Consider the following 21,779-nt stretch of genomic DNA (forward strand, 5'->3'; position numbering starts at 1 on the left):
CATTTCATTTTTATTTTAAAAATCTTACTGCTGGGATGTTTATAATAAATGTAATTCTTCAGTTATTTAGAATTAGCTCTGGGGTTCTGGAAGGATAGTACTGTATATGATAAGTAGATAGATATATAAGCTACATTTGAAAACAGGAATTATTATTTAGAAGTCCATTCAGCAAATGATAAATGCGATTGGGTCCCTGAAAGTGTTAACAGTAGGATAAAGCATATAGGATTGAACTGCACTGATTAGAATGTGCAAATGATAGATTGAGTGTCTCCCATTAGTTATGGATACAGACTGGATTGTGTTCATCTGTGAATGTTTTCAATCCTCAAATATTCAAGTAGTGGCTTTCACAAGCTGCTGCTGGACATGGGCTGCCTAGATGAATAAGGCAGGCTCTGCCTTCATTGAGCTCACAGTCTCATGTTTTCATTTCTCCTTATTTATTTTAATTCTGCTCTTCTCTTCCCTAAAGGAAGTTGCCTGAATATGGCAATCCAAGAAGGCATAGAAGAATAGTGATGAAACAAGGGATGAGGATACCTTGTCTAGTTCTGTTTGTAACATCATCAAGAAGTTCTCCTTTGAGACAAAAACCTAGAGGAATGCAGCACGGTAGTTTGTTTTGTTCTTGATTTTTTGTTTTGTTTTGTTTTGTTTTGTTTTGTTTTTCTCCTTGCAAGCTATCCCTGCTAATTGGGCAGAGCAGCACAAATAAACCAAAGGGGGGTGGGGAAACCAAGGAAAAGTGGGTACATTTCCCAAAACACCTGCCTTAGTCTCTGATCATTTATGAGAACTGGAGGTCAGAGGGGCTTGGGGGAAGGGGAACAAAGTTTATATGTAAATAAATATGCCCCTCTTTTACAGAAGGGTTAGTTAAGGGACTGCTTGACAAAGTGTACAGAATCCCTGCTCTCTGACACCACAAAGTATCTATTACATGAGGACTTCCTTCTGGTGCCAGGAGGCAGTTTTCACTTGGTGTTCCATAGTGGATGGGTGGGGGTGGTGATGGGGGGGGGGGGCGCTGCTAAAATGAGAGTGACTCTGAGTAGGTGCACCTTTGGGAGAGGGGGTAGGAAAAGAATGAGCCTCTAGGAGAGAGAAGGGGGACAATAACAGGATCACTGACCTTGTACAATGTTCTGTGGTTTCCATGGGAGCCTGCAGAAGGCTCATGGACCATCACGACCACATGACTACCTGGATGTAGGGTATACTCAGAGAAACAGCTCCAAAGAGGTGAGCAAGTGGTCTTAGGCCACTCGGCTTGTGAGTGCAGAGATCGAACATCCGCAGCAGATGGGTTCTTTCCATTACTGCCACATGGCAGGATGTCAATCTCTCCCACAAGGCTTGGGGCCACATACTGGAGACCTGAGCTGTTCCATAATGGAGTTCTGCTGATAAAAATCCACAGTGAAATGAAAATCTCCTGAATCAGAAGTTTCTTAGCTTCTGTCTAAGAGTAGAAGGCTGTCTGGAGCGATTTTTTAAAAATAATATTGTTCTCAGGCTGCAGCCACAGCCCAGATTAGCTCCCCATTCAGGAGTCTCTAAGTCAATGAGGTCCAGATATTCTGCAAACAAACTCTGTTAACCCAGGGTTCAAAGTCATGTGCAGGAGACAGTCTTCCAATTGGAAACGGAAGGCTGTGGACCAGTGATGCCTTGGCATCGGCCGCCTCCCTAGAACCCACAGACAGTGCTTTCCAAAAGTCTCTTACTGAAGCCCTCCACGTTTTCAGTTGTCAAGACAATCAAAGAGTTCTTCCTTCTCTCCTGAGAGGCAGAGAAAATCAGGTCTGAGTCTTATCACTTTCCCTCTCCCCTTTCTTGTTCTTAACCCTGGTTTTTCCACCTTCAGCCCCTGCAAACCTGTGCCCGGGGAACTGGCTGCTCTGCATACTAAGGCCTGCCTCACAGGGCCACAGCAGGGAAAGATTTGGCCCCAATTCTTCGACAAATAAACCAGCAGCGAGAACTGGCTGTGTGGTGCATGGCAGAGGACTCCACGAGTGGAATACAACTGTTTCCACAGGTGCCTGACCTCGAGGGGAGGGGGGGTGTCCAGTCCGCAGGTGTTCCTTATCTTCCCCGGGGAGGGAAACAGACATTCGTATAAACCAAGGACTTCCCCAAAGATCCCAGACTGAGGCTGACCTGGAGATGGGCCGGAGCTTGGCTTAGCCACAGCCAGGGCCTGGGGAAAGGCTGGCCTAACTCTGTGACCCCACGTGACCTGCCTCCACGTGACCTGCCTCCACGTGACCTGCCCCAGAGTTGACCTGTACATCCACGTGATCTGCACACCACAAGACTGGAGCGTCTGTCTGCCTGTCTGTCTGGCCTGGACATCGTACTCTGTACCCAGGTCTGCTCTGAAAAGGTCCTTGAACTGGGCACTGGAGACCTGGCCTTGCCTGCAGGTTGGCTCATCCTGCCTGGGGGTCCATGCCACCCTCTCCTGGGCTACAAAGGGCTGCGCACAACCAAACAGGAAGTGTTTCTGCACGTGTTGTGGGCTGGGCCGAGGAGAAGAGTCTGGGTGCACGTGGTGAGATGCAGGCGAGATGGCCCAGAAAAGGACAAGCGAGAGGAGACGTGATGTCGTGTGTGCTTCCCACATTATCCTGCTTTTTCCCACGAGAATGTGCCCTCCAAGTGGGCGGGAGTCAGGCTCACCAACACCTGCCACAGCAAACAGGAGACACTCAAAGCACAGTTGCAGAGTTAATCCCTGAATTATCCAATGGAAATATAATGCGAGCTGCATATGAAATTCTGCATTTGTAGTAGCCACTTTATAAAAAGAAACAGGTGGAATTAGTTTATATTCATATATTTCCTTTAACCCTAGCTATCTGAAATATTATTGATTGGCATATATTTTTAAAAATATTAATGAGATGGTTTATATTTCTTTTATTCAAATTGTTCTCACTCTCTGGTGTATATTTTGCAATACTGTAAACGACTAGCCACATTTCAAGTGCTCAGTAGTCTCATGTGGCATCCATACTGGCCAGTGCTGAGGTAGACTCTGTGTTTTTTTTAGATGGACAGTCTGGGCAATTTCTTCAGCCAACTGGACAGTTCAGAACTTTAGGAGGCTGTGGGGGGACACCCCCAGGAAAGTCATGTGGGGAGTGCTCCATCCTTCCAAATGCATTCCCACAACCATTTCTTAAACACCTACTTGTTTTACTACATGTTTACTACATGTTCACAGAATATAGGTGCAGCCCCTGCTCTCCCTAAGCCCTAAACCCATCTGACCTGCCCAGCTTCAACTTCCTCATCCAGTACTTACTATGGAGCTGGAAGGGGGCAGTGGTGATAAATGTCCTTTTCTGTGGTCCATAATTATCATACCACCTCATCCTCCCTTTTTAAAAGCCAAAGTCTACATTTAAAAATATATTTTAATATATTAAACACCTTTTCTGTGTTACACCTGAGCATGCTGCTTTCACATGCACCTCAATCTCATTTAGTCCTTCAGTAACTCTGATTCAGGAGTTTTATCCTACCTTTCAAATAGAGAAAGTGAAGCTTGGGGAAGTGCTGTGACTTTACGGTGAGAGAACTTGGAGAAAGAAAAAGTTGCTAATGCAGTCCCATACGTTTTCCAAGGACCCTAACGGGAACTGTGGAAAATGTCAGGCAATGGAACTGTGACATCAGACCCTAGAAGCCTGCAGTTAAAGTGAATGAAACATCCTGGTGCCATGTAAAACCCAGAACCAGCCCTGGAGCACGAAATCGGGTCAGCTCCAGGCTCTGACACATTAGCTATGTGATGTTGAGCAAGGGAATTCACAGTAATAGAAATAATTAGCATTTATCGATCTTCTCCCGAGTATCATACTCTGGCCAAGGTAATTGCTCATATGCTTTCTGGTCCTCACAACAAGCTAGACCATTCATTTTATAGATTAGGAATCTGGGCCTCAGATAAAGTAAGTTGCCTAAAGTCATATCACCAATAAGCAGTAGAGTCAGGAATAGGAAACATTATTAAATGTACTAATGTTTGTTTTATAATGTAAACTTAACCCTACCCCCTTTTGCATACTTTAAGAAAAATCTTAAAGAGTTTCAGGACCCTCAATGTATACTATAAACAACTGTATATTCATGTTACATATCTAAAAGGCTGTAAACATGGGCACGTAGGAATTGTTTTTAATGTATTTTTTAAATATAAAAATAAAATATTATTCATTTGCAATGTGTAATAGCTTGCCAAAACAATTAAAACAACTGGGCTTCCAAAAAGAAATAGTTATGCTTGCATTGTTCAGCACAAGGAGCTGTTGTAGTCATTGAGAAAGAAGGAAAGTAAAAGTATTTTGAAAGAGTAAAGAGGTGAAAATGTCAGATATTATTACAGATATATTAAAGCAAACTGCAGTTCTAAACTAATATGAAATGTACACAAAAACACATGTCCCAATCTTCAATAGGAATCTGCGACTTGGGGGGGAAATGAGTAAAATATAACTAGAAAGAAATGGAGGGAAAGGGAAATGAAAGGTAAAAGAAAAAATGGAGAAATTAACCATCTCTCTTAAAAAAAAAAAAACAGAGGGAAGGAGGGAGGGAGAGAGGAAAGGGAACAGAAGAGAAGAGAAAAAAGAAGGAAAAAGGAAAGGAAAGAGCTATGAAAAACATAAGCACAAACTGTTGGGGTCAGGCGGTACTTTAAAGAAAAAGAAACTGGCTATGACCCGCTTAGCGCTGAGGCTGGGTGCAGTTTTTGCGACTGTTTAGAGAAAATCTAGCGCTCTCCCCACCATTAATCTTTCTAAAGAAAGACTTTGTTCTGCACCTGTATAAACAATCCAGATTTTTAAAACCTATATGCCTGCTCCTAATGTGTGAGGCTATGTATTTATACTGATAGCCTCAAGTCATCAATAGGCAATGCAAAAAGCTGGCCTGAGGTCTCTCCTTTACATCTTGTTGCTCCCCCTTCTCCCTTTTTGCTTCCCACCTTCATGCGCACCAGAGTCAAGTTCAAGTTCAAGCGCTCTAGGAAAGATTGCTATGCTCTGTCAAATACTCCCTGCATTTTCCCAGCCCAGAGAAAACTGAAAGACAAGAGTTCTTTTTACTCAACTGATGCCAGAAGGAGCCCCTCCCTCCCCCTAACAAAATGACTAAATAAATATACAGGAGAAAACCTCTGTAAAGCTGGGGTGGGGGTGGGGGTGGGGGGTGGGGGTGGAGCCGGACGGGTTGTGTGAAACATCCCCCAGGAGAAAGACGTGGCCTGGGAGACTAAGGTGGAAGGATGCCTGAGTGATGAAGTCAGCCCAGGCAGCCACCTGTTGTGGCACTTCAGGCTCTGAGCCGGGCGCATTTGTTCTGCGGGAGGAGCCAGCCTAGTGAGGCTGGACCGCTCTGTCCTGGGCTGACTGCATATCCTTCTCCTTGCTCTTCGCTCAGCTTGGGAGCCTGAGTCCTTACAGGAAAGACAAGCAACCTCCTAACACGGGTGTGAAGGCTCAGGGAGTAAACCTACCCCAACCTGATAGAATTTTAATTATTTTGTTGTTTTAAATTTTATTCTTAATTACTTAGTAGGCAGTCACATGGCGCCGAGCCCAGTGACTGGCACACAGTAGGCGCTCCATTGGTGTCCGCCTCCAAATGAAGTTCACACCCCCACACCACGCACTGCAAAGTTCCTTCCAGTTAGAAAACCACGAGGCAGCAGGCAGTTTGCAGTTTTGTTTCCTTTGGGGATAAGGGGCAGGGTGTTTAATTTTTGGTTGGTGTGGGTCAGGGTAATTCTGGGGGCTGTTTTGACGTTTTTTACTTTGAATGGTTGTGCTGATTTAGCATTCAGCATCCAGGAGCGCACTCTTCCATACACAGCCTAAACAGTAATCGCTTCCCTAGACTATAATTCATCTCTGCATTGCATTATAACAACAAAATCACGCACGGAACTCTCAAGACTAGAAAGGTGGGGAGACGACTGGAATATGGAGGAGCCAAGGATTTCAACCATGGATTTTGAGGCCATTTCTACTTACCAACCTGGTGATTAGGGGTCCTTTACTTAATATCTGTCCCCGAAGTTTAACTTCAAGTTCTGCAAAGTGGAGATAATAACATTTAAGTCATAGATGTTTGGAAATGAAACGAACCAGTGTAGATAAGGGTGCTTTGTAGATCATAAAGCGATGTCAAAGGAAAAGGAGGAGGAAAGGGAGAGGTAGCTTTTGGATTGTTCGGTGTTGTTTTGCTTTTATTCTTTAGCTTTTGGATTGTTCGGTGTTGTTTTGCTTTTATTCTTTTGCTGGGCAACGCTTGGATAGACAAATCATATGACTGATGAACTTGGAAAACAGTGTTTTAACAGTGCTTTGCTGAGAAAGACGGATCGATCCTGACGTTTCTAAGTGTGTGGCAACCTTCGAGATCGCTAAGATAAATTGGGGTGGGAGTGGGATGTTTATGATCAAGGTCCCCTCCTTCACTCGCCCAACACACACACTCACTTATCTCACACTGACCATCTAAGGGTCCCTTGGGCCCCAGGGCCCAAGCTCGGTTTAGCGAAGACTTCCCCTTCCCCGCCCCTACCAGCAGATTCCCTGAGCTCAGAAAAGCGGTCCCCACCCCTTCCACGCCCCCGCTCCACCTTCCTCCCCTCCTTTCCCCCGCGCCCTCTCATTTTGGCCAGGGGTGGTTTGTTCCAAGCAGTACAGATAAATAGCCCTGTCAAAAGGCACAGCTCGCGGGTGTGCTGACCGAGCCAGGGCCCGGCGCCGACTTCTCGGCCGCGTGCTCTCCGCTCTCCGGAGTTAGCGGCAGGACTTACTCCGGCGACTCCGCGCTTCGGGGCCCAGGTATCTGGTCCTCCTCGGAGTTCGGCCCGGACCCCGCCTCCGCGAAGGAGCACAAGGCGGAGGCCTGAAGACTGGCCCGGGGGAGGAAGGCGGGCGGGCGCAGCGATGTCCACCGGCTCGGTGAGCGACCCGGAGGACATGGAGTTGCGGGGGCTGCAGCGGGGGTACCCGGTCCCCGCCTCCAAGAGGCCGCCCCTCCGCGGTGCCGAGCGCGGCTACATCTCTCCCAGTGACAACTCGTCGGCGGAGGAGGAAGACCCCGAAGGCGAGGAGGAGCCGTGCGCGCTGGGCGCGGCGGGCAGCGCCAGAGGCTGCAAGCGAAAGCGGCCCGGGGCAGCGGGGAGCAGCGGTGGCAAGAAGCCCCTCCCGCCCAAGGGCTCGGCCGCGGAGTGCAAGCAGTCGCAGCGGAACGCGGCCAACGCCCGAGAGCGCGCCCGGATGCGCGTGCTGAGCAAAGCCTTCTCCAGGCTCAAAACCAGCCTGCCCTGGGTGCCCCCCGACACCAAGCTCTCCAAGCTGGACACGCTCCGGCTGGCTTCCAGCTACATCGCGCACCTGCGGCAGCTGCTGCAAGAGGACCGCTACGAGAACGGCTACGTGCACCCGGTGAACCTGGTAGGGGCGCCGCGCTGGGAGATGCCAGGGGCGCTCCCTGCGAGCTGGGCGCAGTCAGCCCGCTGGGAAGAACCCCAAAGAAGGGTTCTAGTGCGGGTGGTGAGGACGCCAGGTTAGTTTCTCCCCAAAGCACGGGAGGAGCCAACCATCTTCCTGGAGAAGAACCGCCGCCCTCTGGGTTCGCATCATTCTGATCCGTGTACGCGCTGCTTGGCCCAGTGACTACTGTTGGCTGATATCCTACTTACGGGGTGAATCTGGGTTCTTTGCAGAGGAAATGGCAAATCTGCCTCCTCGCGCAACTTTTTTCAGCTAAGAGTCTGACAGGTTTGATCGAACAATCCCTACTTTCTTTAAAAAAGGAGGGAAAGCCGAGCTTTATTAAAAAGGCTTTGGATTTTTTAATTCTTGAAGAATAGCAGAAGTTTCCCCCAAAGGGATCTGTCTGGAAAGTCCCTCTCTGACCTGCCAACTCTGGCTTGAGAGCGGAGGGCTGATGGTGTGTGTGTGTGTGTGTTGGAGGAAGGGGATTGCATGACAAAATTCCTGATTCAAGTTTCACTGAATGATGGGGAGGGCATAGTCAGCAGGAAGCATGGATGGACCTCCCTTCACATCTTACACAATCAGAGTCCGGTAAATTTTAAATTCTAGTTTAGAGAGAAGACAGGCACGTTCCAGAGCGCTGATGAAGTCTGAGCTACTCAGAACCAGGACTCTCACAGGTCCGCTTAGCTGAGCAGTTTCGGTTTGAGATTGCCGTTTCTCCTCGTATATCTGACGCTCTTTTGATTTTACAGACGTGGCCGTTTGTGGTCTCGGGGCGACCTGACTCTGACACCAAAGAAGTTTCAGCTGCCAGCAGACTCTGTGGGACCACCGCTTAGGTCGAACTTGAACGCCATGGGTTACTGGTTAAGCGCCTGCGTTTGGGGGCCACGGAGAGAAGGGAGACTACGTGAGAACCCCCAGAGAATGGGGGGGGAAGTTCCATTGGATTCTCCTAGACACCCCCCACTCCGAATTTTCAACACAAGTGGCGGGCGCGAGGGGGCAGAGCCCTAGAGTTGGCGGCGTTGCTGTCGTCGAGGGGCGCCCAAGGCACCGGCTGCAGCGGCGGACCTGGGCGAGGACACTTCACCTCTCCAGGAAGCGCTTGCTCCCGTCTCAGATCCGACCTCCGGCTCCAGCAGTGCAGACCCTCACGCTGCCGTCAGAGCCCAGCGCCGAGCCCCCTGGGGTCAGTTTCCGAGCTGAGCCATATATGTATTTATATATATGCATCACACATGATGGCACTGCTCTGCGCAGCCCGGCCTTTACCATTAGACTGGTTAGGACGCTCTCTCCGTGACAATCGGCTTCAAAGACAGGAATCTTCGCGTGAGACCCACATCGGGCAGGTTTTTAAGTTGCAAAGAGAGGAGAGTGAATTCCTGGATGGGCTTAGTATCCCACAGGGCGGAGCCCTCCAGGCGGAACGACCGGTGGGTGCCCTCTCTCTGTCCCAGAAGCGGGAGCAGTCTGAGAACACCTGAGCCTTTTAGCCCCAGTGCTCCCCGAAGTTAGGCCTCCGTGCTGCAGGCAGACCCCTCACTCCTGCAGGCTCCCTACCCTTCCTAACCAGGCTTAGGTCTATCCTGTCCCCTCCTAGGGGTGATCCACCCCCTCCTGACCTCTTCAGGCTCCTGTCCTTCAGGCTTTCCTCTACCCCCTCCTCCCACACCTCCTTGCAGAGTCCCCTTCCACTCCTGACTGTCCCTACCTGTCCCCCCCCCCTCCCCCTGCTCGCCCAGCAAGGGTCACCCCTCCTCCAACACCATCTCCCTGGCCCACTTTCTTCCTCCCTCCTGGCACTGAGCCTGTTTGGTACCTAATGACCCTGCTCAGGGGGAACAAACCGCTGCTGGAGGCTGCACTACCACAGTTAATTAACAAATGTAAATAAGTTTATTTTTTTATGAATAATAAAACACATTGTGAAAAGCGAGTGTCCTGGCATTAGCATGTGGTCTTTACTGAGTCTGGTCTGGAAGTTAACTTGAATTTGGCCTCCTGGCCCTGGACAGGGATTGGGTCATTGTCCTCAGAGTGGTGGTGATCACATTTGTTCATTGCATTTCCAAATGTCATTCTCATTAATTTCTGATTCTGTTTCTTCTTGAGGTGGGGTTACTGGAAGGCAAGAATTGGAGGTTTATGGGGCCAAAGTGTGTTGAGAGGTATATGCTCTTCAAAATAATATAGGTGCCGGTCTCTTTTACACACACACACACACACACACACACACACACACACACGAATCTTTCTCCAGCCTGAAACACACTCCGATGCTTACAATTGCAAGAAGTTCAAAAACCCCTTACAGCCCACATACTGGAGTGGGGAAGGTCTTAGTCTAATTGGCAAAGTAAAACTATAATACAAGACACCAATGTGTATTTCAGTAGAATTTCCTTGTTTTCAAATAATGTTTACATAGCACTTTTTAGGTACACCATCTCAATTTCCTGGTTACTTCCATTTTTCACTGCAATCTGCAGGAGGTAATAACTTAGGAAACCCACCATACACTTTTTAAAATGCTGGTCTTTTTAAAGTGACATTCTCTTTGTAGAAAATTTAGAAAAGTGTAAAGGATAAACCTGCCTAAATAATTGCCCAGTTTGGGGGTAGCCTTTGTTTAATAACATTGGGAGTCAGTTTTCTTGACCAAGGAGATCCCTACAGCTGGAGTGGAAGAGGTGAGAGCGAGGTGGGGAACATGACTTCCTGTTGTGAACTGAACTAACCCCAAACTCTGGAAAAGGGCTCTCTGACACCAAGTTCCTGGGCTTTTGTTTATACCCCGGAGGATTGCAGCCCTCCTCCCGCCTGCTCTCATCCTCTAAAGCTGGGCTCAGGGTTTACATTAGCAGGTTTCTGTGGCATCAGGGTCTCTCTGGAAAAAAACAAAGCAAAAAAACAAAAACTCAGGAGTAGCTAATGACAGGAAACCCTAGTTTAGTCAAAGGCACTTTAGCTGGACTTAAGTTCTGGGTGGCCCACTTCTTGGCCGTGGGGTGTCTGCTGGAGGCAAGCTCTGAGTCAAGGTCTTTTCCAAAGCTTCCAGCAAATGAGGTCCTTTGCAAGAAGGAGGCAGCATAGCAGTAGGTTAAGATGAGCCTAAATGTCTACAGAACCCAGCTTGAAGTCCCAGCTCTGCTCCCCCATAGACTAGCCACCATATGCAACTGCTCGAAGCCTCAGTTTCTCCCAGTGCCTACCTAGGAAGACTGTTGCTAGGAAAAAAATGTGCCAACAATACTTAAGCCACCCTTCTAAAAGGCAATAAGCAGCACCCTAAATGCTGACCACTGAAGGAAAAGGGTGGGGGGCATGTGTTGGCAGAAGGGAACTTTCTAAAAGGTAGGACATTGCAGGAATCCAATCTAAGACTGAGTCCGGTTTTGAGATGCGTCCCACAAAAGCAAAAACAAAGAAAAGACAGGCTATATTTGTAGTGAATACAGATAAGAATAAACAAGGAAATATTAAGGCAAATCCTCATAAATAAAATATTTAAAATATTTGTTTCTATAATTATATTCTCTCAACATACTTTAGGGGTAAACTCTGGTTTTCTATCCCTACTCCACCTCCCACCCCCCCACCACACACACACACACACACACACACACACACACACACATTAAGGTGGTACTATTCACTGACTCACAGGTACCGTGCTGTACCCTGCAAGCTCATTGCTATTGCCACTTTATAATCCTATAATTTATAGAGAAGAAAAATCTCAAGAATTGTTTGCTTCATGGTTTCTGTAAAAAGTCCGATGCCAATATGTTATTATGTTATTTAAAAAAGAATAAGAAAGGAAGAAAGAAAGAAAGAAAGAAAGAAAGAGGCCAATTTTTAGTAAGTCCATTAAATAGTGTAAATTGCTCAAGTTTCTGGGTAGCAGTTGCTGTTAGGAGAGGTCTTAAGCACCTTGGATGAGTCTTTTTTCTTATTTCTTCTTTTTAAATTATAGTTTAGGCTCAATATTATTTTGTATTAGTTTCAGGTACACAGGCTAGTGGTTAGACAAGCACATAATTTACAAAGTGTTCCCTGCTATTTCCATTACTCACCTGGCATCATACACAGTTGTCATAATATCATCTATAATAATAAAAGGATAATATGCTAATTAGACTGGACGTCGTCCGGACATCCTTTCTAACAAAGCCGGGGCTGTAGGGAAGCCAGCCTGGGTCCCAGGTGCCTGCGGGTAGCTGGAGGAAGGAAGACCCGGGTCCTGGGTGCCGGAGGCAAGCCGATGCTGGCAGCCGGGGGAAGGAAGACCTACTCTCGCACGAATTTTCGTGCATTGGGCCTCTAGTTGACTATATTTCCCATGCTGTACTTTACATCCCTTGACTATTTTGTAACTATCAATTTGTACTTCTTAGTCCCTTCACCTTTCTCATCCAATCCCCTTGAGCCAGTCTTTTCTTGATCTACCAAGACTATTTTGGGCTCTGAGCAGTAAAAAGGCACCCTAAAGCCTTCCTTACGTTTCCCCCTTCATAATTTTTCTTTAGGAATTTGGGCTGGAGAAATAGGAACTGGGACTGGGGAACAGAAGGGGTAAGAGAAAAAGAGACATAAGCCTGTCCTTAGGTTTATCTCAATTTGATTATACTTTTGTGAGTGAAAAGTGGAGGGAAGAAGGAGTCTAAGAAATATAATGTAAAAAGTACTGAAAAACAAATAAAATGAGTAAATTGAAAAATACTCCTCAGGGGGCTTTTTGAGGGACCAAAGCCTTTTCATTAGTAATACTGACTCAACCAAAAAGAACAAAAATCCCCTTTCACAGACTCTTCCTAAGATGAATGTTTGAAAAGAAATGCTTTCGGCACTGTAATTTTGAAACATTTAGGTGTTTCTCTTGGGGGTGGAGGTTGAATTGGTTTTGTGCATATTTTGTTCTGAGCTTCAACTTCACTTTAGTGTGCTGGCTCCTTCAGGGGACAGTGAGACAATGACCATTACAAGTTACAAAGCAGATGTTTTTAACAGCCACAGTTCCCATCTCCTCCATCCCCGTAATAAATACTTAAAAAAAAAAAAAAGACATCACCTCTCTATAAAAAAGAACTAAGTGGAACACATCAGATTTTAATAGGCAGAGGTAAATAGTTTGGCTAGTACTCCTGAAATTTTTAAAACAATAACCGAGAAAGTTGTTTTAGTGATGTGTGGAAGGGCAACAAACAGGGAAATTCATAACTGACTTCCCACTGCTAATTCTAGGAAAATTCGCTAGGAGGCATGGGGTGGCTCCCTTTGGAACTGAGCACCTGGCTACTCTCCTTTCCCTGGCGCTTCTGTTTACCCACCAAAGGGTGGCCAGCACGCTTACTGTCTGTACTCACCACTCACCCTTCATCTCCTTTTCTATTCTGTTCTGCTCTTTGTGTTGTTTTCTCTCTCCCACAACTGTGAAAATTGGTCCCTAGAATTCCTTGGAATCCATGACTCTAAGAAGGTCTAGAAAGTGGCCAGAACCTGCAATCTCCATGTATTGTGTAAGCACAGTTAGCACTAAGGTGTTAGTCATCTTGAATGACCTCAGCCCTTGTCTGTCCTGCCAGCACCTTGCGGTAAAGCGGGTCATGGAGCGATTACGAGCAGGGGCTCTGAGTTTGGTGCAAATCCGGTACCTGTGCTGACTACTACTGTCGGCAGAAGTGAGGATGGGTGGAGAGCAAGGCGTCAGAGGCTTTTATCTTTTACTTTTCTTTCTTTGTTAAAGGAGTTTATGTGTTATTTTTGGATTTTTTAAAAACTCATATTATTTTTAAAAGATTGCAAGCTGCCATGTCAGATGTAGCTGGTTCCAGTCTAGTCCCCCCATTTCCTAAGTCTGTAACTTCAGGGACTAGCTCTCCCCTGTGAGACAAGAACATACATCCTACCTCACAGACTGATCTAAATAGATTAAATGAGATCATTCTGTTAGTGTAGGCACTTTGGAAATGCTCCATAGATGCTAATTTATAAAATTGTAGTCTTGATTTTCTTTCCTTTCCTTTGACCAAAGTTCAGGGGTTCTTAATCCTTACCTGTCTACCTGCCCCATCATTCCCCTTTGCCACTTTTATTACCTTGCTCTTTTATGCCACATCTAATTTCCTTATATTGATTTTTTTTTAACCAAGGAAAACTTTCATTTAATTTCCTCTTAAAAAGTGAAGATCATAGCACTCAACATCAAAAATTATCCATGGGATAAAAAGCAAACTCATTTAGGAGTGCAAGACAGACCAATGGATTTTGACGTAACAGTACAAAAAAGTTTATTGCTATGATTTGATTCCACAGTGCAGACAACCTTTCAGAAACTGTACTTGTGGAATCCTGGTCTAGTATGGAAGAATATCCACAATTACTTGAAATGACCATGAAAACACTTCTTCCCTGTTCAACTTCATATCTGGGTGAGGCTGAATTTTCTTCATTCACTTTCACCAAAATAACAGGTCACAACAGATTGATGTAAAAAGCCTAAATGAGAATCCAGCTACTTTCTATTTACATTAATATAAGTCAATGCCACTCTTCCCATTAAAATGTTTTGGAAAACATAGTTTTTTTCTTTTAAAAAAATATGCTATTTACATTCACTATAGTTACTTTATTAGTATTTTTAAATGAATTAACAAATGTTTACTCACAGGTTTGATTTTAAATCCAGTAAATATCAACAGATAAAGTCATATAAATGGAAGCTTTTCAGGGTCTTAAATAATTTTTAAAAGTATAAAGAGTCAAGAGATGAGAAAATGTCTGAGAACCTCTGGCTTAGATATCTTTCAGGGCCCTTTTCATGGATACGATTCCATGTTTTCTTAATTTTGTGGCAATCTCAGTGGGCCAGGAGCCTTTCGAACATGTCTAGGTTGGATATAGGAGCAAACATGTGATCAGAAAGATTGGCTGGAAAGGTTAGGATGATGACTTAGATGAGGCAGGGCTTTTTCATGCAACATCCCTGTGGTCCAGGCAGGCAGTCAGCGGGGCCAGTGCCGGAGCTGGTTCCACACAAGATGTTCTCAGAAGAATTTTTGAACCACTTTCTACTCTTGCCCCAGACCCATCTCTACTGCATCCTCTTTAGGCCCTTTGTAGCCAGGCTGACCTTGGCTTTCAGGTGAAATGTAATGTACTGCCCCAAGCTCCGGATTGTAAAACCCCTTTTCTTTAGCCCCTGTATTAATAGTCTCTGAGGGCTATGTTTAGAATCAGAGCATTATATAGTCCTAGTGAAGAAATTTACTTCAGCAGATGTGGGAATCATTTCCAATGATCCTCAATAAAGCAGTTTTTTTTAAAAAAAATCTGTAAGTTTTCCAAGTAGCAGACGAATATATTTATTAACCACAATGCTGATTAAATTATACAGGATACAACATTGAAATTGCTAAAAGCCTTAACATGCAATTTGAGTACAAAAGAAACAAAAACATACAAACAACAACAAAACCCAGAGACTCCTCAAATGCTTTGGAAATGAGCATCTTCAAGGGCAAAGAAAGGGTCCCATAACATAAGAAATTTGCATGATGCTTAAGGAAAGTGTTCCAAGAAGAGCTAGGGAGTGGGGAGGGAGTACCACTGTGCAGAGATAACAACAGAAATGCCTGACTAAATCCAATTAAGGAGCAACCACATTTCAAGGGAAATGCTCTAAGAAGCAGAGTCAAGGCCTAGGGGGCAGGGGGCTGGGGAACAAGGTGGATAAACCAAATACACACAGAGAAAGGGAGGAAGCTATAAGGACAAACCGTGGCTGTAATACATACTCAAATCTCTGCATTGCTAGACATAGGCTGCTTGTTATGTTCTAAACAGAACCTCTCAGGTGTTTCTGCCCAGACACTGTGCCACTGCTTGTTTATACGCACAAAACTCGCTGGGAATCCCTAAACTTTATGTGTTTTAATTATTGGCTTCCCCCAAACTGTAGTGACGAAACAGGCTGAGTTAGCCATCTTCTCTGGCTCAGTTTTCATCTGACCAACATTGCTTCTTTGGAAACGTTGGCTGGGATGGAACTGTCTCTACTAGACTACAGGATCTAGTCACCAAAGATGGTCCCCACGGCCCAGGCCCCATGTAGCACTGCTCCATTGATCTGCTCTAACCAATGGAAAGTGGCAGAAGTGATGGGCAGATCTGGGTGAAAGCCTTAAGGACTACAAGTTTCTGCTTTTGCTTATTTTGTAGCCCCGAGCTTCCAGGTGAAAAGTTCAACCATGTTCCTGAAAAGACCACATGGCAAGGATTATAATCATACAAATATGTTTTAACAATCTCTTCTCAGAAAAGGCTTGAGACTATACCCAAGAGAGTTGAGGGGCCCAGCTGTCAGTGAGGCCAGAGGCCCCAGCTCCAGACATGTGGTCCCCAGTGAAGACCTTATAGCCAGCTATGGAGGTGTCTTAGTGGAGAGTGAGGAAGCTACCGGGGACAGGTGCAGAGGTGAGCCATCCCTCCTGGGCTCTGTCCCACCTACAGATCTACAGGATCCTGAGAGATAATAATATAGTTGTTGTGTTAAGCTACTAAATTTGGGGTAGATTGTTTGTTACTCAGCAATAGCTAATCAAAATAGACTGCCAAGTCAATTTCCACAGCAGCCATTTAGTCAAGAAACCCACAATGATCATCTGCTAGGAGCTGGGGCAGTGCTGAGTAGCACAAAGCTGCCTCATGTGAATGTGCTTTCAGGAGGAAACTGACAAACAGTTCAGTAATTGCAGTACAGTGTGCCAGGCGCTAGGAGAGAAGGTGGCGCTCTGGGGGGGAAGATGCAAAACCCAGCCTGAGATGGTCATGGAAAACTTCCCAGAGAGCGGACAATGAGGCGAGTATCAGAGGAGGGCTGGCAAGGGCTTACCGGAGAGAGCTATAAGTAATGGGGGCTTCCAATACTAGCCCGGGGTCAGGTTAGTGTCTAGTATGGTGGTTTAGAGCATGGACTCCAACAGCTGAGTTAAAACCACTAAGCTCAGTGTCTTCACTTGTAGAATGAAGATATGATAGAAGCTACCTGGTGGGCTTGTGGTGAAGATTAAAGGTGATGGGAAAGTCAAACACTCAACACAGCGCCTGACATAGTGGTCACCAACAAATGTTAGCCTATTAGTATCTTCATCATCCTCACACTGAGATGGCCTTGGCATGCTTTAAAAAGGTGTTAGGGCATATCCCTGAACAGATCCCTTACTTTTCCTTAAATCTGTAAACTCTGCGCCTTTAATGTGATTCTGTTTCAGTGCTCCTCCAAAGGGGCGGCCTGTTTAGAATCCTGAACTCCTCAAGGCATTCACCTGCAGGATGAGCAACATGCCTAGCTCATACTGGGTTGTGAGGATAGACGGTTAAAGCATATTTGTATGGTCAGGCCAGCTGGAGAGAAAACGTGTAGACTGGTTCTATGGCCGTTGTGACAATATCAGGCTTAACAAGAGCACCAACTACGCACATGGAGGAAGCACTCTCGCTTTCAACTCCCCTGTGATCTGTCCCAGATCCTCTGCTCCGGAGGGAAATCTCAGATCCTCTGACCACAAGTGTCCAGGATTAGAATTCATAGACTCTGAATTTCCCCCTGGCACTCAGCCACCCAATCTGCAGGACATGGGCAGATAAGAACTTGGCACTGTGACAGCTCTGCTCTGCAGCTGCTTTGGAAATGCACCAGCCAGGACTCGGGAGTCGGCCTGGGGTGACCATGGTGTGAGAAGCTGCCTTCTCGGGTGGTCCTGGGCAATCACTGGCTTCTCCAACTTTGATTTCTCACCTAAAGCGAGGGCCCTGGGCTAGATGATGCCCTAAGTCCCTTACAGTTTCTTGTGGGTCTTTCAAAGGGCATCAGAGAAGGGCCCTGTTATGTATACATGACAGGGAGGCTGGAAGCCTGAGAGGAGGACAGTCAACTCACAGGTAAATGTGTCACCTGAGCGCAGCCCCTCAGGTGTCCTGTGACCTCTTGCATGGAAGAGCTGGCTATTTCCAAGTGATTTTATTGTCGATTACAAACCTCACTACAGGCTCTTAATTTCAGTTGTGAGTACTCACTCAGTCTTACCAAAGTACAAAAAGGCTTCTTCAATGTGACTTAGAAGTCAAATAAACATAGCAATGGTGGTATTTAAATCGATTTCCTTCCAGAGGCAGATTTTCATTCATATTAAAAAATGAGAAGACAAAGTTTGTCAGCCCTTTTCACAAACATTCTAAAATTATGTTGGACTTGCCCCAGAGAAAAACCTATACTATAAAAGCATCAGATCCAAATAAAAGAACCCTCAGGAACAAACACAATGTATAAATAACTACGGCTTTCCCCCCAAACTCTTAGGAACCTAGGAAATGTCAAAATTTGGTCTATTGTTTTGAGAATCTAGTGGGTTTCTCCACTGTAGGTAGAATTTTTTCTCTTTGCTTTCCTGTGGTGTTTTTCACCTCACTCCATGATTTCTCAGAAGGTACTGTGGTGCTTTAGAATCCCACCTTTAAGCTTGTTTCATATCTGGAGATGTGATTCATCTGAGCCTGGGCTCTTGGCTCTCTGGCTCAGAGTGTGCAGGATGATTGAGGAGGTGGCAACTGGACAGGCATGGCAAGAGAGACTGAGGTCCTGAGAGCAGTGGTGGGAGCACAAGGGAGGGACTCAAGAGACACTTTACTATCAGAATCGAATGGAGTGGGTTCTGGACTGGATGTGGGTGATAAGAGACAAGAAATTAATGATGACTACAAGGTTTCTAACTTGAGCCAGACAGTGAGCAGTAGAGTCATCATGAGTCATCATTTGTCATTAAAGCTTAAAAGGGCAAGTTTACAAGAGTACAGAATTTAGAAACATACCATTCATTTAGGAACTCTGCTCTCCTTTGGTCTAACAAGATTCTTATCAAATTTGGTCTGGTTCTAGGGGTTCAGATTCAAAGGGAGTACACGAACAACCAAAACTTAAAGAGAGACAGGGACTACTTGGCTCAGAGACACAAAGCTTGGAAATAATGTCTTGGCCTCACTTCTGCAAGAACATGCCTTTTTTCTATCACTGGTTTGTAAATGTCTTCAGAGCAGGCATCACGGTTTTTCATTTTGTATCTTTGTGAAATTATAACCCACATCTGTCTGGCACAAAGCAGTACTCAATAAATATTTAATAAATCACTCTGACAGAAAATAGTTCTTGCTACTATTTGGTTTAGATTCGTTTGTGTTGTGAAATGATACTGATTTGACAAAGTCCATTCTTGGGAGCCACCTGAGATTCAAAGTCATCACAGACAACTAGGACGCTGGTTTAATGAGTCACTGCTGCTTGACAAATTAAGCTTAATTCCTGCTGCACGTACAGCACATCAGCTCTGCACACAGTCTGATGGTTCTTGGGATCCCTCAGACAGAAAGGAAACTTATGTTCAATAAAGGAGAGACCCTTTAAAATTGGAGGAGACACGCTGACATTGTAAACATGCTAAGCCTTGTGCTATATACTTCACACTTATTTTCATTTTAAGTTTCTCATTTGACCATTAGTATGCCTGCGCTTCTCTTTATTTACAGACAGGAAAACAGGCTCCTGAAACTTCAGGGACTTCCTGGGGATTCCAGAGGGAATAAGTGGCAAAGTCAGAGTTTAAACCTGGCTCTCTCTAGCTCAGAATCTGAACCCTAACCTGTCCCACCCCATTATCTCCCCAGGGACATCTCCCAGGTGGAAAGGAAGCTGTTGGGAACATGGTGCCCACAAGGAAGGGTGCCTTAGCCAGAGGTTAACTTGGGACAATAGATGAGCCGCAGTCATCCCTGGTTCTGAGTGCTTAAAAGTGGTGTGGAAGTGAAGGGAGGAGCCAAGATCTGTGTGCTTAGCTGGCAGTGCCAGCTGAAACCACCCAGAGGAAGGCACTTGCCATTTATAAGCAGATCTGTTTCCTTTTGTTTCCTTCTTTATCTCCTAATGAAGATGACTTGGAAAATGCCTAATACATATGTGCTGAGCTAAAGAGAGGCTAGATCTCCCCTCAGCCAGAATTTCCAGTTCTGTGCTGACTCCTGGAGAGTCCAGCAGTGGAGGCAGGAATTAGCCATTCTGAAGATCAGAGAACTGCTGGAGGGAAAATGAGGAAGAGCAGCCAGGAAAAGCCATGACCAAGAGCCCCTCTCACCACCTCACCCCCGTACCTGCATGGTCTCTCCACTCTGCCTACAATTGCCAGTTGGTGTAGATGTGCTTAAGAGATACTTGTTTAAGTGAGGTGAGGAAAAGACAACTTTCCACTAGCAATGGGTGATTCACTATTTCCCATTTCCACAAGGACAGGACAAGGGAAAATATAGGATGAGGGATTAGGAATTTGTGGTATAAATTTTGTAGACTAAAGCCATAACATTTGGGAGTTAAACCATGCCTGACAAATAATTTACTCTGTGTTCACTGGGGTATACTAAAAATAATCCTATATAATAAAAGCCTAATATGCTAAGTGTCTGGTCATCCAGTCATCTGTTCAACCAATCAACGTGTAATATGCTAATGATATGCTAAGGCCACTCAACCACTTGCTATGATGTACACTGACCACCAGGGGTCAGTTAACCAGTTAACCAGTCGACCAGTCGCTATGATGTGCACTGACCACTAGGGGGCAGATGCTCCCACCGGTAGGTTAGCTTGCTGCTGGGGTCCGGCGGATCGGGACTAAGTGAGATGGGCTGGACATGCCCTGGAGCCCTCCCATGGTCCCTCCCTGGCTGGCCAACCTCCCCAGCCCCAATCATACACTGGTGGGGTTCCTTGGCCTGGCCTGTGCCCTTTCGCAATCGGGGATCCCTTGGAGGATGTTGGAGAGCAGGTTTTGGCCCAATCCCGCAGGCCAGGCGGAGAGACCCCACTGGTGCACAAATTCATGCACTGGGCCTCTACTAAAAAGTAAAGACTAATCTAAATGTTCACTGTGCCCTAGCCAGTTTGGCTCAGTGGATAGAGTATTGGCCTGCAGACTGAAAGGTCCTGGGTTCAATTATGGTCAAGGGCATACACCCAGGTTGTGGGCTCAATCCCCAGTAGGGGGTGTGCAGGAAGCAGCCGATCAATGATTCTCTCATCATTGATGTTTTGATCTCTCTCGTCCTCTCCTTCCCTCTCTGAAATCAATAAAAATATATTTTAAAAAAATAAATAAATGCTTACTGTGATTATAACCATGGGCTGATATGAAACAATAAAAAATTATGGTCCCAAACTGGGTAACTACATAGGAAAGCTTATACGATGAGCATGATAAGAAATTATAATTACAATTATGATAATCAAAACCAAAAGAATGCATTCATTTTACAGATAAGAAAAGTGAAGCTGGATTTTGGAAATTAGATTAAGGCTTCTCATCTATCTAGAATTAGAGAAAGACTCTGCTTACAGATTTGGTTTGTATTCCCTTATCATTCAAGGTCATTTCTCATCTGTCTTTTACTGGTTGGCTTGTCTTCCTCTTCCTCCTTCTTATTCCTCCTATGTATTCCTCCCTGTCCTGCAGAATTAATTCTACCTCTTCTATATTCGTACAACAACTTACATGTATCTTCATTTTTTATAAAAGAAAGTTATTAAAAAGTAATAAATACTCAAATAGAAAGGTGGTTTAACATGAGAAAATCAATGTAATGCACCACATTACATTGGCTCACTGATTGAGCACTGACAAATGGTTGAGCATTGACCAAACCAGGAGGTCTCAGTTAGATTCCCAGTCAGATCATATCTCCCGCTTGCTGTCTCCATCCCTGGTCTTCCAGGAGGCAGCTGATTGATTATTCTCTCTCATTATTGATGTTTCTATCTCTCTCTCCCTCTCTTTTCCTCTCTGAAATCAATAAAGATATATTTAAAAAAAAAAGAATCAAGGAAAATCCACATGATAAACTCAATTGACCTAGAAAAACCATTTTACAAAATCGAATACCCTTTCATGATAAAAAACATTCAGGAACATAGATTAAGAAGGGAACTTCCTCAACATCACAAAGGGCATTTATGAAGAACCCATGGCTAGCATCAAACTTAATGGTAAAAGACTGAATACTTTCCCCCTAAGATCAGGAACAAGACAAGGATGCTGGCTTTCACCACTGCAATTCAACATTGTACTCAAAGTTCTAGCCAGAGTAATTAGACAAGAAAAGTAAATAAAAGGCATCCAAATTAAAAACAAAGAAGGAATC

At 45.3% G+C, this 21,779-nt stretch overlaps 1 protein-coding gene across 2 annotated transcripts; it reads left to right on the plus strand.

Annotated features, from left to right (window-relative positions):
* The first annotated feature begins 6,749 nt into the window (after nucleotides 1-6,749).
* MSC (musculin) lies at nucleotides 6,750-9,477 on the plus strand. Of its 2 annotated transcripts, none has more exons than XM_070391957.1 (2): nucleotides 6,750-7,487; nucleotides 8,288-9,477. In XM_070391957.1, exons 1-2 carry the CDS (start codon nucleotides 6,978-6,980, stop codon nucleotides 8,372-8,374), a joined length of 597 nt encoding a protein of 198 aa, XP_070248058.1. In that variant the 5' UTR covers nucleotides 6,750-6,977; the 3' UTR covers nucleotides 8,375-9,477. The 2 variants fall into 2 exon arrangements, with proteins under 2 accessions (XP_070248058.1, XP_070248059.1); XM_070391958.1 differs by having other exon boundaries at nucleotides 6,750-7,478.
* Nucleotides 9,478-21,779: the final 12,302 nt, after the last annotated feature.

Source organism: Myotis yumanensis, unplaced genomic scaffold (assembly GCF_028538775.1).
Source record: "Myotis yumanensis isolate MYYU_CA2020_CCGP unplaced genomic scaffold, mMyoYum1.0.hap1 SCAF_15, whole genome shotgun sequence".
Taxonomy (NCBI): Eukaryota; Metazoa; Chordata; class Mammalia; order Chiroptera; family Vespertilionidae; genus Myotis; species Myotis yumanensis.

What these genes read in the sequence shown, in the direction of transcription:
- MSC (XM_070391957.1), top strand. Translation starts at nt 6,978, where the DNA reads ATGTCCACCGGCTCGGTGAGCGACCCGGAGGACATGGAGTTGCGGGGG. An exon ending in ACGTGCACCCGGTGAACCTG is followed by an intron (nt 7,488 to 8,287) that starts GTAGGGGCGCCG and finishes TTGATTTTACAG; the next exon opens with ACGTGGCCGTTTGTGGTCTC.